At 38.7% G+C, this 19,884-nt stretch overlaps 1 protein-coding gene across 1 annotated transcript in view; it reads left to right on the forward strand.

Moving 5' to 3' along the window:
- ctnnd2a (catenin (cadherin-associated protein), delta 2a) overlaps nucleotides 1–19,884 on the forward strand; it is a 359,158-nt gene that overhangs the window by 251,507 nt on the left and 87,767 nt on the right. The window contains exon 14 of the mRNA XM_037694504.1: nucleotides 8,508–8,721. Coding sequence (XP_037550432.1) covers nucleotides 8,508–8,721 — 214 coding nt within the window. The remainder of the gene's footprint in view (nucleotides 1–8,507; nucleotides 8,722–19,884) is intronic.

The raw sequence follows: 19,884 nt of genomic DNA on the forward strand, positions 1-19,884 counted from the left end.
ATACAGATTTGAGTGCTACAGACCTACATACAGATTAAAGTGTTATGATATACAATGTGATATACCAGATGGATGGATGTGAGCATCTTGAATTATGTACAGTATATTTTTAAACATAATATACAACATGCTGGTGAAGATTCTCAGTCATCCAGGACATGATGAATTCAAATTCAACGCTTTTTGAATAATATACAACAGTATGTACAGTGTGAATGCTGTAGTACCGTCTAAAATCAAGAGGATAGATTCTGGGGGGCTTAAAAGGTGACAGAGTTCAATAAGAAGTCAGCTATAGGGAAATAGCTGTATAGCTGTTTCTTAGTCTGTTGGTATTGGTCCGGAGGCTCCTGAAGTATCTGCCGGAGGGCAAGCGAGCTAGCAGTTTATGGGGAGGGTGAGAGGAGTCCTTTAGAATGCTGCAAGCCTGATACAGACAGCATTTTCTGGATGTCTGCATTGAGTGGAAGTGGAGACCCTATGAAGCACTGGGCTGTCTTCACCACCTACTACAAAGTACATTTCCTTGTGTTCCATGACGGTGCAGTTCTCAAATCATATGGTGACATTACTGGTCAGGATTCTCTCTATCACAGTGGTGAAAGATCACCAGTACACCTGTGGAAAGGTGGTGTTTCTTCAGTGTGCAGGAGGAAGAGAGTGAGATGGTGTGCCTTCTTGACCAGGCTGGAAATGTTGGTGGTCCAGGACAGGTTTTCTGAGATGTGGATCCTCAAGAACTTGAAACTGGAGACATGTTCAACAGGCATGTGGATAGGATAATGAGTGCCTCCTTGCACCCTCTTGAAGCTCCTTTGTTTTGCTGGTGTTCAGGAGCAGATGGTTGTCAGCGCACCATGTGACCAGGTGCTGTACCTCCTCTCTGTAGGCTGTCTCGTCATTGTTGCTGATGAGGCCAATCACCATGGTGTCGTTAACAAACCAGAAAGTTCAGGATCCAGTGACAGAGGGAGGTGTTAATGTCCAGATGTTTACAGAGTAACTTTGCAAGTTTTCCCGTATTGAATGCTGATCTGAAATCAATAAACAGCATATGTGCATGTGTTATATTCCATATAATGCAATATAATTAATAATTATTAATAATGATTGCCACATGCACTTACTGTAGGCTACAGCATACTCACTGTCATTTTCAGATGTGGCTCTGCCCACCTTCTCTGTCTGTATGTATATGTATGTATGAATGGATGTAAGAATGTATGGATGGATGGATGATTACATTCCACCATCTCTGATCTGTGTTTCACATGTGTATCCTGTTGCCACACCTTGATGGTGGCAGCGCCTCTGATTCCCACAGTCACAGCTGTCACCGCTGTTAACGGTTACCAAGTAATGCTGTCGCTATGGGTTACAAACAGGCGTGACCACAGCTATACAGAAGTAGACAACAACAAATCAATCTGCACTTCTAATCTTCTTTACATGGAGGAGAAGTAGAGTTGCCAAGGCAATGGCAAGCAAGCCTTTATAACTCAGAGGCAGCACAATGTAAAACCATTATGGCTTTTGAGAATGAACAGATTGAGTGGAAAAACGTATAAACTAAGGTGCAGGAAGCATCATGAGAGAAGGGATCTGCTATGGAAGGAAGCAGGAAGGGCATCTCATCAGGTTAAGGAAATTGTGTCTAATCCAAAAAGTTTTGTCCATCATTTATTGCATTCCTTATTCCATTTAAATTAAACTGATAAGCAAAGTCCTACAACGTTATTAAATCCTTCTGTGACACATCAGTGCTGCCCCTGTTCTCGTTACTTTCTGCTGCTTTCTGATAGTTCTTTCCCTTTTTTCAATGTCATTCTTTCTCCGTCTCCCCGAGGGCCTGTTAAACATAAAACCTTACTAGGGCAAATACCCCAATTACTTAAATCACATATTTAAGACCTGGTCTTTGCAGTAAAATGTTACATTCATTTCCCTCTCTGTTCCAAAGGTCTAATATAGCTGCTGCTGGACTTTAAATGGTAAATGTAAAAGTGTAGGTTTTATTTCCCTCTACACGAGGAATGTTATAATACATGTAGGCACAGAAGTAATACTCTGAATGTTTTTATGTTAAACTTTAAGTGGAGTAATGATTCCATCAAACGTCAAAATGATATACACTGCTCATCAACAAGGTCAGTTTTATGAACAATTCATGAATTGTGAAGGAAAAAACAACAATTACAATAAAAGTCAGATGCATACTGTTCCCACACCTTGACTTATATTTAATTAAAAATTTTAGAATAAAACAGATCTTATCTAAATCATTCAATTTAAATAATTGAAAAACCATTGAAGCAGAGTCAGAGTCAACCTTTACCATTCATCAGCATCATCTCAATGCAGACCTAGTTTTGCACTTGTCTTTTTAATATGCTACCATCAAAGGCATTTTCTCACAACCTGCATCTAATATTTGTCCTTGATAGTGATTTTAGCTGATAGGTTATTCTTCTAAACTCAACAGACCTAGACCGCTTTACTTCCAGTTGTATTCCGCATTCCCATTTTTTCATTAACCTTTATTTAAACAGGTTAATCCCATTGAGCCTCGAGGACTCATTTACAAGAGAGACCTGGTTTAAACAAAGAATGATGACAATGATTGTGTTTCCCTCTGCATGCTACTGTAATGTGCCAACATTGTGCAGAATTTTGACATTTTGTGCAAGGTTGAACAAAAGTAGGCATCAAATTATTTGTGCTCACTTCCACCTGCATTGTTTTATTAAGATGTGCTTGATTTTGTGGACAACTATGCTTGTTGTAATTATTGACCTGCCATTGTGTATCTGTTACTACCAAACCCAGCCAGTCGAAGCAGATGTCCGCTTGTCCTGAGCCTGGTTCTGCTAAAGGTTTCTTCCTCACGAGGGAGTTTTTTCTTTCCACTGTCGCCTTCATGCTCGCTCAAGATGAGAGTTCTGTGGAGTTAAACTCAAAGCTGCTCCTCAGATAATGTTCAATTATTATTTTTATAAATGAATGTTTCTGTTCATTGCCCTGAGATGACTTCTGTTGTGACTTGGCTCTGTATAAATAAACTAAATTGAATTATTATTATTATTATTATAGAAGTATACATCACTGGAACTTTTTCAAATGAGTAAGTGATATTTACTGAGTCACAGCTGATCAATTCAGGGGCTCTTATGCCAGTGGAATTAAAAAAAAAAAATAGCCTTCTGAACAAAAACATCAATTTCTGTCAAACGGTGAAATGCAGGTGATAAAACTCGATACTTGGCCAAAAAAATAAAATAATTTTTTGTGTTGTTGTATTGCATTTCGTTGTAGTATGCTTATTTGTTCAACTGTTGTTACAGAACAACACTGACACTTTTTGTTCATCTTGTTTTTTGTTTTTAAATATAATTATTGTTTATTTATATAATTATTGTATTATGTTTATATACTGGATGTTATATACATAACAATAAATATAATTTGTTTATCGTCTGGTGGCAGAGCAAACAAAACTTTAACAGAAACGTGCAATTTACCATTACGTCTCAAATTAAATAAAAGTAAAGGCTTCTTGGCTGTCGTCTTGTGTCACAGTAGTTGTTCCATGTTGAAACTAGTCACCTGGTGATAACAGCAGCTCGTTTGTAGTGATTAGTCCCCCACCCTGTTGACTGGACCCAACACATGCTGGTTTAAGCTCTTTGGCTCCCTGAGGTTGATGAAAATCCCTGCAGTGGAAAAGTGATGTGGGGTTTGAAAAGCATCAGCATAGAGAGAAGGCAATAAGTGGAGCACCGTGAAGCGAAGGCGACACGTGTTGCACCATGGGTGGAAAGCAGTATGTGCAGCACTGCGGGGGGGACGACATTATGTGTAACGCTATATTGCCCTCATTGTGCTCCCTACAGGGCCAATAGTCCTGACAGTTTTGTCCTCTCACACAATCAGGACAAAATCACCATTTACCGTGATTGGCTTTTTTATTTCAATGTGGGCATGTGTGTTTCTTTGTGTGTATTTACTAAGTAAATTCAGCCGTACAGATGAAACACTTAACTGGATGCAGACTTACACAGCTTTTGCATAATTGAATAAAACATCTTTGATTTTTTTTATGGGTGAACACTAATTAACCGCAATGGCAACGATGGACTGATAAATGAACTGGAAAAAGAGTCTAAAAGCTAACAGATCAAGCATGATTATCCGTTTTAAAGGTTGTCAGCTATAGCAATAAACTCAACTGTCTGTTAGCTAAAAATCTCGTGAACACCTTGATCAGTTTTGATGAAACTTTCTGGAAACATTTCAAGGGTGTACTTGTACAAATGGCTCAAGTTTGGAGTCAACCGAATTCAATAATAACTATAATTACTAAGTGCCTGTATTGTCTTCATTGTATGTTTTTTATACAGTGATTAAATTTGTGCTCTGAATTTAACACATCACACATGAGATACACACAAGTGGAGCAGCAGGCAGCTATGCAAGCACCCGGGGAGCATTTTGGGAGAGCAGGACACCACAACATGTGGGCGTGGGGGGGAGTTGGACCTATGACGTTCTAGTTCCAAGTTGGCTGCCCTGCCACTGCACCACAACCAACTTGCTCTCTCTGTGTGTGTGTGTGTGTGTGTATGTATATGTATATATATATATATATATATATATATATATATATATATATATATATTCTATTCTATTCTTTATTATATTCTTCGTTCTAGAATTGCGCCGCTCAAGGTGGCTGCATGTTGGAGCAGCTCTGTTACTTTCATTCTGAGATTTTGCTTTTGGAAATGTTAATTCCTCTTTTTCTGGATGTAAATCACATTTTTTTTTGGATGATTGTTTCCTCTGGTATCGGATGCTGTGCAGCTGGAAGGATTTTTACTGAAACTTTTGTAGTTTTGGACATTTGTTATGATGCGTAACCATGGCAACAAGGCAGTTTTCTATGACCAACAGCAGCTGATTAACATCTCAAAAGCTCAAATAATATCTCAACTACAGCCTCAAATCCCAAATGAGTTGAAAAGGATGTTCTGTGGATGCATTCTCATCTACCCGCCAGCTGTGCTCGAGAGCCTGACCACTGAGATCCTGGAACTAGCAGGAAACACGACTCATGACAGCGGAAGGACAGGATCGTCCCTCAGCACCTACAGTTGGCTGTCCGCAGCGACGAGGAGCTCAGCAGGCTGCTGGGAGGAGTGGCCATCACGCTGGGAGGAGTTCTGCTCGGCATTCAGGTGGTCCTACAGCCCAGGGGAACTGAGAGGCCAGTCGAGTCTGGGTGGACGGATCGGACGGCATCTGCAGCCAATTTCTTAGGAGCCACTGTGGGATGGACCTTTACAAGAGATCCTTCCAGTCTACAGCATCAGCATCTATAACATCTCTCAATGAAATGAGGATAATGAGTTACAACAACAAATCATTTCCCTCTGGGATTAATAAAGTATTTTTGAATTGAATTGAATTGAATATATATGTATATATATATATATATATATATATATATATATATTCTTATTATTTATATACTTTGTACATGTTCCATATACTGAGCTATAAATTGGTGTGGCAGTAGGTGAGAATCGGGCTCACACATTGTGAAATATTTTTTACCTAAACTGTGGTATTAATTGTTGGCATCAACTCTGCCAAGTTGTTAGCAAAATATCTCATGAACCACAAGACAGATAAAGTAAAGGTCCATAATTTAATTAATATACCATGCATTCAGTGCGTATATACCTGGTACTTTTTGAAGTAAACCATATTTAAGATGACAGCTATTTGACATTAATCATAATTGACACTACCTCAGTCAGTTATTTCATATTTATTTAGTTTTTAGTAGCTGCTAATAATTCACAATATGTCTATAATGGGAATAACTGTCCACATCATAAGATGGTTTTAGTTTAAAAATCTGCCATGAAAGGCCATGCATTGTTTCTGTGCTAAGCCTTTACTTCATGTTTGATCTGTGTTGCCATATCTGAAGTCTGAAAAAGATGTATTTGTGCTGGGCCATGATGCCATCCAGTCCCGAGTCCCTCAGCTGGTAGACTAGCTTAGATTGAAGGATCTTGGACTGCAGCTGTTAGTATTGATCCTCCTTCTGCTCAGCAGACTCTGTGGGCTTGGTGTGGCAGTGAAAGCATTAGCTCCACCTGCTGCAGGTTTCTGCTTGGATTGACCCTCCCAGTGGACTTCTGTCAATGGCAGCAGTGGAGGATTGTAGCTCTAAAGTCTGTCTTCAGGATGAGAGACTCACTGAAGAGGAAACTGAATAAAATAGAGGACCACTTCAACTACAACTTGAACAGTCTGCAGTTAAAAAAAATGTGTATATATATATATATATATATATATATATATATATATATATATATATTAACAGGACCTGATCAGGCCTTGTGGTTTACTGCAGCTTAAATCTGCACAACAAAGCAAAATGGTTCCATGAATGATGGCACCATTATGTCAAAGCAGAAGGTAACTGGAACTGGACTGGAAGGTAAGAAATCTGTCGAGAGCTTTGTCAGAAGTCCGTTACGAAAAAGTCTGTGACTCTGATGGGTCTAGTGTACAAACACCTTTTGACACTCTTGACTTTTCTTTCTGAATATTTTATAATGGTTCAGTGGGTGTTTTTTTTTTTATTATTTTATTTTATATATTTGACAAGGCAGTAAAACTGTAAAACAACCTGTTTGCTTTCACTTCTCTTTGGATTTCTGACAGGTATGTTTAAAAAAAAAAGACACCAGTCACATTTAATTTCAACAAAAAAAAAAAAAAACAGTTGTTAAAGCCCTTGTGGTTGCCATTTCTCATCTTTAAAAAAACAGAAAAAATGCAAATAAAGGCCTAGATTTCCTTTAATAAATGCTTATCACCCGACAGTTTTCACCTGATTTTATGCTGAAAAGGTATTTTAGTTGTTGCTTCCTTAAATGTTTTGGTAAACCTTGTAAATGGCCTTACGTCTCATAATATGATGAGATGTTGTCAGATCTGTTAGATTTCAGAGTACCGTATTTTTCAGATTATAAGGCGCACTTAAAATCCTTTAACTGTCTCAAAAATCAACAGTGAGCCTAATAATCCCGTGTGCCTTATGTATTAATTCCAGTTGTGCTTACTGACCTTGAACCGATTTTACGTGGTACACGGCGCTCAAAAATCTGTCAAAATGTTTTAGTTTCGCTTAATGCGCCTTTTAGCCCAAAAAATATGGTATATGATGAGGATGACTATCAGCTACCGCATCACAGATTCCATCTAAATATCTGTAAAATTGACTGATTTATAACCATTTTTCATTGGTTATTATCTATATATTAAAAATCTGTCTTATGGTTAATGAGAGAATTTGGTGAAGTAAGACAAAAAGACACACGAGCGCACAGATATGGGAAAAGTCATTATCGCTCAGCCTTCACATTTGGTGGTGGGCAATAAAGCCCGATGTGTTTAAGGCCTCTTGTTCTTTAAAGCAGCGTAAAACAGTTTGCAGAAATAAGCTAAGTCATGGTACATGTTATGTTTATTACATGTAATGTGGTAAGTTGCTTTTAGTAAAGTCAGTCAAATCTTAAGACATGGCAAGAATGAGATGTTTTTTTTTATTCTATCATGATGCCTAAGATTTTTCAGGATTATCTGAGTAAATGTGACTAATTAAAAACATTTGATGTGAGAAATTACAACTATTAAGACAGGAGAAACAGGCATGCGAAAGAAATTTAATGAAAACAAGGATAGCAGACGCAGGAGATGTCATTTGATTTTTTAATTTTTTAATGTATACTTTTTTTAATTGACATTTATAAATATATTTAACATAATTAACGTTTAATACTTCAATTATTAGTGGAGTATCAATTTTTTTTTTTTTTTAACAAGAAAATAAATTAAAAACAAGGACAAAATTCAAACAAAAAAACCTAATAAAAAAAACCACTAATACAAAGGAAGTGAAAGTGGTTTTTGTTACAGTCAATATCATTCATAAATTGCCAGGTCTATATCTGTTCTACGTGACTTTATATAAACCATCCATTTTTCCAGCCTGGAATAAATTGGTCCTTTTCATCGTTTACTTCTGCAGTTATTCTCTCCATACTGTCCATTGTGATGTCCATCCATATGTGCTTGAATTCTCTGTTAGCTTACTACCACTTTCCTTTCCCTCATCAGTGTAATTAGGATTTTTTGGGTGAAAACACAGCTGTTAACCGTGTCATGAGATGTTTAGTTAGCCCACATTGGGTTGTTGATCTGATTGACAGATACTGGAAGCTACAGACGTATGCAGTTTGTCCACACACTGGAACTACCTGAAAATATAGATATATAAACCTTTTACTACCAGCACTGCCTCTAATAACTCCAAAAATCATTTTAAGTGTTGCAGATTTAAAAAAAAAAACTCTATTTTTTTCATGAGTATGGATCTTTACCGACTGTTTATTAATGTTTATGCTCGAATCTGTTTCTTTGATGCCCAGATTCGTCGACAGGGAGGCATCCAGCTGCTGGTTGATCTGCTGGACCACAGGATGAGCGAGGTTCACCGCAGCGCCTGCGGGGCCTTGAGGAATCTGGTCTACGGCAAGGCCAACGACGAAAACAAGGTGACCCTGAAGAACTGTGGGGGGATTCCCGCCTTGGTCCGTCTGCTGAGGAAGACGGGGGACGTGGAAATCAAAGAACTGGTCACAGGTAGGCTTCCTGGAACAATTTAGTACTTCACATGTTGATTGTTTTACTATGAACATACCTTCTACATTAGATATATAACAATGTGTGTGGGGGTATTTCCCTCTGGCCCTGTTCACATACAGGTGGCGATCTATAGTATACACTACTTAAAAGTTTTTAATGTGGAACGGTGGAACAGTGGTTGGAGCTGCGCAGCAGGATGGTCACAATATCACCTCTCATCCTGGGGCTTTTCTGTGTGGTGTTTGCATGTTGCCCCCGTGCACTTGGGTGTTTTCTCCCTCGGATATAAAATGTGCAGGTGGGGTTAGCTGGGAACTAAAATATCTCTAGGTGCGAGTGAGTTTCGTCCTTCATCCAAAGGACTTCATCAGTCTGAGGAGCCACAACAAACGCAGTCCCACACTTGCATAGTGGACCAACCAGTTTGATGGTGATAAGTCCAGATGACCTGACTGAACTTTGTTGGATTTTTCACCTGGATTATTGAGCATGAACTTTGGTGTTTTAAACCACTTTGGCTGTGCCTGCATCAGAGGAGTTGACGGGGGGAGAGGGCAGGCCCCAGAAACCATCTCATCACCCGCAAACGGTCCACTATGAGTGTGCTGCTTGTGGGACTGAGATTGTTGTAGCTCCTCGGACTGATGAAGTCCTTTGGATGAAGGACAAAACATCTCAACAAAAAAAGAAACCATCCAGATGACCTGACTGAACTTTATTAGATGATTTTTATTTAGTTTTTAACAAGTTTATAGCCATAACTTATAAAAATCTAAAGCAGATTACTAGTTTTTGCTTTTGTTTCGTACTGCGTGTTTTAGTTTATGTTCGATTTTATCATTTATTCTGCTTAAATTGTTTAAACATTTTTTTTTCAGTTTAGAAATATGCCTGGCTTAAGGCTGCTGGCTTAACCAGTGGTTGTGGAGTTTGACATTTCTTGACCGTTGATGTTTCAACCTTGAGGACATGAAAAGTACAAGTTGTTAAGTGCTGCTGGAACACATATATTTCTGCAATACAAACACCCACATACAAATACTTAAAAATGCAAACACACATAAGCTTGAGCTAATGCCCCAAGAAAAATGTGCAATAAGATGTTGTATGGAATACATTTTTACACCCACAGGAACTCATAAACACAAAAATATTCTGATTTCCATATTTATTGTTTTCATTTATGTATTATTTTAGCTTTTATGTTTTTCAGCACAATGCTTTCCTCTTAATAGATACGTATCCTCAATGTGTAGTAAATACTAACAAGTTCTTCTCTGCATGATTAAGACACCAAATGCCTGTATGGTAAAGCTAAAATCTTTCCAATTTGTTAAATAAAAATAAATATTGCACAATAAACACAGCTGACGGGTGTAAAATGCTGAGATGTACAAAAAAAATACATTTTTAGGAAGCAAGTTTTGAGTAATATTCTGTGTAGTAGCTGAGCTGACAGTTTAGCTATCTCTTTTTCTGTTAGAAACATGACAACATTTAAATATAGTTTTCTAGCCTGCTGCCTTTCACACAGTTATAATTCACAATGGCTGCCACAGGCACATCTTTGAAGATGTGGTAAAGATGGCTCCTAGCTGCTATGATTTAAATTTGACCTCATCTTTAATTTGATTAAATTAGAGTATTTTTTGTGTGACAAACGTAGCTGTAGCAGTCTTCTTGAATTTGGTAACTCCAATTGTCAATCAGTCGTAGATGAAACATTTACCAATCTCTTTGCTGTTTGTCTCACTTTCTTTTGCATAAATTAGCATGTCCTGTGACTTATACAGAAAAGTGACTTATTTATGTTTTCCCCATATTTATAACACAATATTTGGCCGAGATCTGACGATTTCATTCATTCTGACATGGAAAATATTGAACACTACCATTTTCAGCCACTAGAGGGGGCTCGAGTAATATGGCAAGCCAAGTATCTCATTAATAGGTTAAAGTGGCTATTAATGAGACACTTGGCTTGCCATACAAAGCCACCTTCGTCTCGCTCCGGAACTCCTCAAGCAAACATCAAATCAGCTGCAGTTCACCGCCCAGGTGAACTGCAGCTGATTTGACTGTCAAAGTGCATTTATTAAGGAAAAATTCAACTGAGACACACCTTTGCTATAATATCGAGCAAACAAATAATTGTTTTTAAGTGTTAATCTTGTGAAATTATTGTTAAAGTCCTCCCATGCACGCTCCCGCGGCCGCCAATTGGCAGCCGATCGATTTTTGGCACAACACCGGCCCACGTTTCTGGGTGGTCGGCGGTGACGCATAAAAGGTGCGACCTATACGGCAACAAGTGCGGTACCTTTTTAAAGTGTCTTCTTGATGTATAAGAAGTCAGTGATGTTGCAATCATTAGAGTTTTTGTTTGTCAAACATTTTCTGAATTTCTTCAATCCTGTTTGTTGTTCATTTGCACCTTAGGGCCACCGTAGTTTACCCATCTAAAGGTGCTCTGGTAGCTCAGTGGTTAAGTGCCATGGCCTTGTAATCTTGGGGCTGCAGGTTCAAGCCCAGGTTTCGTTAGGAAGGGCCAAATGTTTCAAGCTAATTTGCTGTGGCAACCTGCAAAAGGAAGCTGCCAAACGAAGCTAGTTTACTTAAAAGATAAGAAAAGAATGATGCATTAATCAAAATTCACAAATAGATCATGTTGGGATGATGCACAGGTGCAATTTAATGATGTCAACCTCCCACACAGCTCAGATCTGATGCGTTTGTGTTGACAAGCAAAGTAATGAATGGAATAAACTCACTGAAAGTCATACCACAGCATATTTGATGTTCTGACCTTTTATAAATACTCCTCTCCCACAGCCAGACAGAAAAAAAAACAGGCAGACACTGTGAAATTTGATATTCTGTCTTTTCTTGGCTCTTCCTGTCTCTGCCCTTATCTGTCTGGCTCTCTCCTGCAGCAGGCAGAGGGATTCAGTGTCATGCGTGCTCTGCTGCCTGTTTATTCTCATGCTTAGTACTGAACTGCACATTTTACACGCCTTCATAACAGCAGGAGGATATTAAAAAAAAACATTATTTTGTTGTATACAACACCCTGCTGGTGCAGCAATTAGTGTCTTAAATCAGTTACAATAATTAATAAGGGTTAATGTTTCATGTGAATTTGTCAAAAATGGAGAAAATGAGTATGATTATTGAATTTTGAGATTTATGTTCTGTGCTGCGTAAATCATTCTCACATTTCCATTATTTGTGTTCAATTTTAATTATACAAGTCTAATTTGGTGTACAATGCTTGCATTAAAGATTTCATTATGGGCACAGGTAGTAGCATGATCAGTAAAAAAATCATTTATAAAAACGCTGAAATAATTGCTCTTCAGCTAAAAAATAATAATAATTGTGAGAATAAAGATCGGATTCCGAAAATATGATTTTGAGATGTAATAATAATAATGATACAGTAGTCTCTCGCTTCTTCGCAGTTTGTTTATTGCGGACTCGCTCTGTGGCGGTTTTTCAAAATAAGATGACTCACAATTGGCTGATTGATGGATGAGCTGCACGATGGGCATGGAATTTTTATTTAAAATTATTTAGCACCTCCTGCACCTTTGTGCAGACCAAGCTGCAGGATAAACTTCCTGCTGCAGCTGATCAGCTGTGGGAAGGAAGGATCTCCTGCAGCGAATACAAATAATCTGGCCACAGATACTGATCCGTCCACCCAGATCCAGCTTGCTGTCAGATCCGGCTGGCCTCTGGGTCCTCCTGGGCAGCAGGGCCACCCGAATGCTGGGCAGAATTCCTCCCTGAACAATGGTCACTCCTCCCAGCAGTCCGCCGAGCTCCTCGTCGCCACGGACAGACAGCTGAAAGTGCCGGGGGAAGATCCCGGTCCTCCTGATGTCACGAGCCGAGTTTCCCACCAGCTCCAGAATCTCTGCAGTCAAGCACTCGAGCACCACCATCAGGTTGACAGGAATTTGTCCATGGAGTCTCCTTTTCAACTCATTTGTGATTTGATGCTGTAGTTGAGGTATTTCAGCTTTTGAGATGTTAATCAGCAGCTCCTGGTTGTTGAAAATAAACACCTTGTTGTCATGGTTACGCATCGTAACAAATGCCCAAAAGTAAAAAGGGTTCAGTTAAAATCCTTCCAGCTGCACTGCATCCGATACCAGAGGAAATAATCATCCGAAAAAAGTGATATACATCCAGAAAAAAGAAGAATTAAAGTTTCCAAAAGCAATATCTCAGAATGAATGTGACAGAGCTGCTCAAACTTGCAGCCACCTTGAGCGGCGCAATTCTAGAATTTTTTTTCTAGAATTAATATCGGTAAAACTGACTGAGTTACAACTGCTTTGATTTTAATTTACTGGCCATAACGAATCAGACCGACTCCAAACGTTAAGATGCTCATATTTTAAATAACTTCTAATTTATCTATCAATCCATTATCTTTATCCGCTTCTTCCTTTCTGTTAAAATCCAATGGTTGATAAAATATTTTACTATTGCTAAAGATGAACAAATATGCACATATAAAATAATTTGTTCTTTTTGATGTTGGTCTGAAAACAGACAGAGGAGCCATTGCTCTACCACAGTATATTAATCTCCTTGATGTCTGACCTTCAGTACAAGTTGTCTGATAAATGATTTGAAAGCAAGCGGCTGCAGTGTCTCTTAAAGATCCATTGAGACGGTTGCATGTACTCATTTGGCACTAATAGTCATAGTCCTTAACCTTAACTGGTGGGCTCATATAAGTGGTTGTACTTGAGTCAAAACATCAATCTCTTTTTTATCCCATCCTTTGCATCAGCACATGATTTAATATCAGTTTAACACTTAAAGAAATGAGGTAGGGCACATAGTTTACTTTGCTGATCAAGAAAAAAAAAACATCCCTAAACCATTTAGCCTATTTCACTGTTGGTCTGGAAGTTTAAAATCAGTCGAGCTTCATTGGTTTCCTGGGTCACAGTGTGCAATAGAAAGTGTGGGGCCAAGGCTTCCGGGGCTGTCAGTCAAAGCCTGGGTGATGCAGCGGCTTGGAGTGTCAGTAGGAGATGCTATCTTGACTCATCAGCTCACCTTGATGCACTGAACCGGCTACAATCGCTGCTTCCATGCTCGTTAATTGCTGCCGTGCTGAGAAGCAACTGAGGAAGCCATGACATCTCCAACCCCTGCTATACCCTACCCCTTCCAGTACTCTACAAATCTGCCAGAAAGAAGAAATGATTTGTACTTGATTAGTTTTTAAAACAACCCATATGTCAAAATGTAAAAAAACAAACAAAAAAAAGCAATGATTTGAAAATCTCAGACACATACGGTTTGTGTAGTTCACAGTGGAACATGTTAAAGTTCAAACTAAGAAATTGTACCATTTTTAGGGAATGGTAGTTGGGGCGAGTTGTGACAGGGTTATGTTTATCACTGAGGAGCACCCCTTCCTCTTTTAGCAACAGTTTGTCAACTGTTAGAAACTGATGAGCCCAGTTGCAGTTTTGGAGGATAATGTCCCGTTCTGGTTGATTTAGCAGCTCAGCAGTCCAAGGTTCTCTGTGCAGGATCTTTTTCTGTATTGGACTATATTTTGTTCTAGGACACACATACACTATTCTGTGTTTACTATGCATTGCCCGATGTATAAGCTCTTCATTCTAAAGACACAAATGCACACCCATACAATCAGAGATGCAGGCTTTTGAACAGGCAAGATGTCCCTCTACTCTTGCGTGTTTGTAGGAAATTTAAAGTCTTGTATTTTTAGGAACATTTTGAAAGTGTAGAACTATTTTTAGGCACACTGTTGAACCTGTGCACATTACTTCTGAAAGATTTAGTCATTAAAATGCATTGTTTTATCCCCAGTCCTCTTAGTGACCTGTCCTCAATTAACCTAATTAGTTGCAAAATGCTCCTCCAGCTGTGTCTTATTCATACTACGTCATGTTTTTTGTTCCCCTGTTCCAACTCACTACGGTGGCTGAGAGGTGTAAATGAACAACATTTAAAAGAACAGAATTACATTTTAACATTTTTCAGTCAGGTCATCTGGACAGTTTCTTTTTTTGTGTGTGTGCTGAAACGTTTCGCCTTCGATCCGGAAGGCTTCGTCAGTCAAGGAATTAATAATTACATTTCAAAAAAACGCAACAAAAACACAACATTTGAAAAAAAAAAAATGGAATTACATTAATCCAAAGGGGAATTGGCTGGAATCACATTTGGAAATAACGGAATTACACTGAGCCTTTTTATGTTGTTAATAAAGTTTAAAAAAATAAAAATAAAAAAAAACCCACCACTTCCGGTTTTGCTAAATGTAAGTCCGTTTTTTCAAATGTGATTCCAACCACTTACGCTTTGGGTTAATGTAGTTCCGTTTTTTTTTATTTTATTATTATTGTTTTTTTCTAATTCAATTCCATTTTTTTCAAATGTTGTTGTGTTTTTGTTGTGTTTTTGAAGTTATTAATGTTGTTCATTTACGCCTCATGCCCAACTAGATGTGTTGCTGGCTGCCACAAGTTGAGAGTATTTTTTTCCTTAAAAGTAATATAATTTTTTAATTTTTTTAATGTATTTTATTGTGAAAAAAGTGCTTCTGATATTTGCAAATCATTTAATTCTGTGCTTATTTACATTTTACAAAACCTCCAAGCTTTTTGAATTGTTGAAAACTTTTCAATCCCATATTTTTGCTTAACTGATCGCAGTTTTACAATGTCTCAACAAAAATAAATCAAATTTTGCGTTCCCTGCAACGAGACTCTGACAGCAGACAACTGTCTGCTGCTGGAAAAAGTATAAGGTTAGGTAACATTTGATTAAAAAATATCTGATAATTTGTATGTCTGTCAGAAAGTTACACAAAACCTGCTAAATGTCATTATACTCTGTAGACAGAGAACAAAATATGTCAAATGAAGAACATTTTCTGTCAGTTTTGAAAACAATCACACCTATTGTCTCAGAATGGGAAAAACATTTAAGTTTTAAGTGTATTATTGTAAGCTGTATTTGTGCAGAAGTGACCAAGATGCTGCAACGGGTCTTACCTGCAAACATAATTTAGTCATGTTGCCAGAGTCATGCACAAATATGTTCATTTAGAGCTACTTTAAAACATGAAACCTTTCTCTGTTCAAATAATCGCATCTCCTCGCTGCAGTAAAATCGCCTCAAAGCTGTTTGATTGGGGGTGGCCTACTCTACTGGCAGCAACAGTTTGACCACAATTCTTCTTTCAGCTTGTGTTGACAAATGAAATTCTTTTTAAAACTAACAGCTGCCTGAAAGAAAGTTGTTTGATTCTGAGGTTAGGTCAGCAGTTTTTAACCTGACCAAAAATATTCCTTCAAATGAGTTTTCTTTTTCCTCATTCATGATATTTGTAGTTACTTTGGCTGTGTAATTTGTCATCTCTGACTTTACTCATCACCAGGTTCTGACCCGTCGGCTAAGTAATTCACATTGAGCTGCCAAGATGAAGGCTGTTTAATAAAACATTGCAACTTGAGACCTAACAGGGCTCACACTCCTCCGTACAAGTTGCATTCTCATTTATTCATGAATTCATGCAATCATCTCCCCCTTTTGCCCCAAACCACCCAGTTCCCAGGAAAATGTCTTTTAAGCGTCTGAATAGAAACGGTCAGAGAACAAAAAGAGGGATGGGAGAACGCTCACACAGAGGTGCACAAACACAAACTTCTTTATTTTGATGTCATCTTATTTTGGTCACCAGATTTTATTCCCTATAGGACATTTTGTTTAGTGGAGTGTTACAGATTTATGTTTCTGGAGCAGCAAAGCAACTGAGTGTCAGTGCGTGAATGTCAGCCTTTAATTTGTCCAATATTGGCCGGTGGCAGATACACTGTCCTTGCTGCAGAAAAAGTGAACGTTTTTTTTTTTTTTTTAATGTTTTTTCTCCATTATTGCCTGCCACAAAAAGGTGAAGGCAGACGGTGTTTTTGCGCATGTCTCTTTGTTTATGTGTGTGTTCGTTTGTTCTCAAAATGTCACATGAACGTTTTGAGAGTGTGTAAGTGCATGAGAAATACAGGAGCTATGTGCTGGAGCCCATGTTTAAGAAGACGAGCAATGCACAGAGTTGTAGCAACTTCAGGGGAATTAAGTTAATGAGTCACACTATGAAGGTCTGGGAGAGCGTTGTGGAAGCTAGATTAGATGAGAGGTGATTATTTGTGAGCAGCAGTATGGTTTCCTGTCAAGAAAGAGCACCACAGATGCCATCTTTGCTTTTTGGATGCTGATGGAGAAGTACAGAGAGGGGTCAGAAAGAACTCCATTGTCTTTGTGGAGTTAGAAAAAGCAAATGACGGGGTGCCGAGGGAGGAGGTGTGGTATTGCATGAAGAAATTTGGAGTGGCAGAGAAGTACTTCTTCTGTGTTTCTTTTTGGAATAAGTCAGATCTCTATTGCTCGTTTGCAACTGGTTCAAAATGCTGCAGCCCAATTCAAAACTGGTACAGGCAAAAGAGAGCACATTGCTCCAGTTCTGGCCTCCCTTCACTGGCTCCCGGTTCACTTTCAAATTTATTTTTAAATCCTTTTCTACGTTTTTAAATCTCTGAACAGTTCTGCTCCCTCTTATCTCACTGATCTGCTGCAGCCATATCCAGCGTCAACAGACCAGATGCTTTTATTGGTTCCAGGAACTCGTCTTAAGCTCAGAGGGGACAGGGCCTTCTCTGTTGCGGGTTAAAAACTGTGGAATGAGATACCACTGCATGTCAGACAGGCTCCCTCTCATTGTTTTTAAGTCTCGTTTAAAAAACACATTTTTATTCCCTGGCTTTTGACACAGTGTGAGTTGATTTTAACTTGTCTGTGTTCTATAAGGCGAGTCATTTAGTTCTTATCTTTACCTATTTTGATTTATGTATTTTGTCATGTCCTTTGCTTGTTTTTGATTTTGCCATACAGCACTTTAGTTGGCCTTGTTGCTTGTTTAAGTGCTTTATAAATAAAGTGGTATGGTAAGTATGTTAGACTAGTACAGGACATGTATGAGGACATCAGGACAGGGTGAGGTGTGCTGCAGGAGTGACAGATAGCTTTGAGATGGAGGTGGGAGTGCATCAAGGATCAGCTCTGGACCAACTAACAGATGATGTCAGGCAGGAATCCCTGAGGACTATGATGTTTGCAGATGACATTGTGATCTGTGGTGAAAACAGGGAACAGGTGGAAGAGAACTTGGAGAGGTGGAGCTATGCACTTGAAAGAAGAGGAATGAAAGTCAGTCATAGTAAGACAGAGTCCATGTGTGTGAATGAGAGGGAGGAGGTGGAACAGTGAGGCTACAAGGAGCAGAGGTCACAAAGGTGCAGGACTTCAAGGACTTGGGGTCCACTGTCCAGGAACATGGGGAATGTGGTAAAGAGCTGAAGAAGAGAGTCCAGACAGGATGGAGTGGATGGACAAAAGTATCAGGAGTGATTTGTAACAAAAGGGTGTCAGCAAAGGTCAAAGGGAAAATGTACAAGACAGTGGTGAGACCAGCTACTGTATGTTGTATGGTCTGGAGACAGAGACATGGACAAAAAGACAGGAGACAGAACTGGAAGTGGCAGAAATGACGTTGATGAGGATGGATAAAATCAGGAATGAGATCATCAGAGGTACAGCACGGGTTGAACAACTGGGAGATAAAAATAGAGAGTTCAGACTGAGATGGTTTGGACATGTCCAGAGGAGGGACAGTGGGTATACTGGTGGAAGGATGTTAGAAATGCAGCTGCCAAGAAAAAGACAGAGGAGATATATGGATGCAGTTAGAGAGGACATGGAGGTAGTTGGAGTGAGGACAGAGATGGAGGAGGAGGACTCGCTGTGGAGACCCTTGAAAAAAGAACCTCCAAAAGAAGTGTCTGCATACACACACATACAGTGATGTTTTTATTTTCAATAACCAGGAGAGAAGAAAAAGCAGCTTTTTTTTCTGTTCCAAGCTGCCAAATAATTGCATAGAAACTCTTCAAGGAAACAGTTTAATGTGATTGCAATTATATGCTGACACAATCAGAACTTGGCAAACAGCTCAGCTCACAACGGACAAGAAAAACAGAAGTGGGATAAAAAGAACTGACATTTTTTATGTTGTTTTTCCTATCACTTTAGAGTTTTTAGTTTTTGCTTGGTGTAGAACGGGAACATGTATGGAAACTTAAAAGGAAAGCACATGGTGATAAACAGCAGGCTGATTAGGAACAGAAAAGTCAAATGTTGGACTAATTTCACATAGATACGACCTCTGACAAGGTCATAGCATTGTGTCCCTGCTCTCTCTCTTGCGCCCGCACGCTCATGTCTCGCTTTTAGTTTCACATTTTCCTCTTCAAATTTTTTCACACTCTTTGTTCTCCTTCTTAAACAGTTTTACATTCGATTAAGCATTTTTATCTCCTTTATTCTTACGCTCAATGAGAAAGAAATAACAGGTTTTTAGGGTAACAATAATTTTCTTTACAATTAAAAAATACGAGATGTCATACATATAGTATTTATTTAGTTTATTTTAATTAGGTTAATGACAGTTGTCAACAGCTTCTTGGAAATGATTCTACACATTTGGCACATATTTAATTTCCTCCTATTATCTTTAGCAGAGTCGTTCGTCTGATTCAAATCGAATCATTAGGTCTCTGTTAATGCTTTTCAGAAATGTCACTGACTTCCTGGAAATACTTGGGCTGTTTATTTTCAGCTTTTGATTTGTAGAGTTGTAATATTTCACCCAAGTCTGAGCTCAGGCTTTACTTCTACGTGCTCTCAACCAATATATATATATATTTGAATCCATCCCCCTCACTCACTCGTGTTTGTTTTAGATATACAGTAGTCCATCGCTACTTCATCGTTCGTTTATCGGGGACTTACTCTATTGCAGTTTTTCAAAATAAGACTGGTCATGACGCACAAGTGGCTGATTGATGGATGAGTCGCATGATCAGCATGACATTTTTATTTAAAATAAATTATTTTAAATTATTTTGCACCTTCTGTACCTTTGTGCAGCCCTTACTGCAGGATAAACTTCCTGCTGCAACTGATCAGCTGTTCTCCGTGCAGAGCTGAAAAGTGGGCGTGGCCAAGAGCGCTTGCAGGTGGCTGAAAGCAGCGGAGGCAGGGAGC

The sequence above is a fragment of the Nematolebias whitei genome, chromosome 20, assembly GCF_014905685.2.
Source record: "Nematolebias whitei isolate Nwh7 chromosome 20, NemWhi1, whole genome shotgun sequence".
Classification (NCBI taxonomy): domain Eukaryota; kingdom Metazoa; phylum Chordata; class Actinopteri; order Cyprinodontiformes; family Rivulidae; genus Nematolebias; species Nematolebias whitei.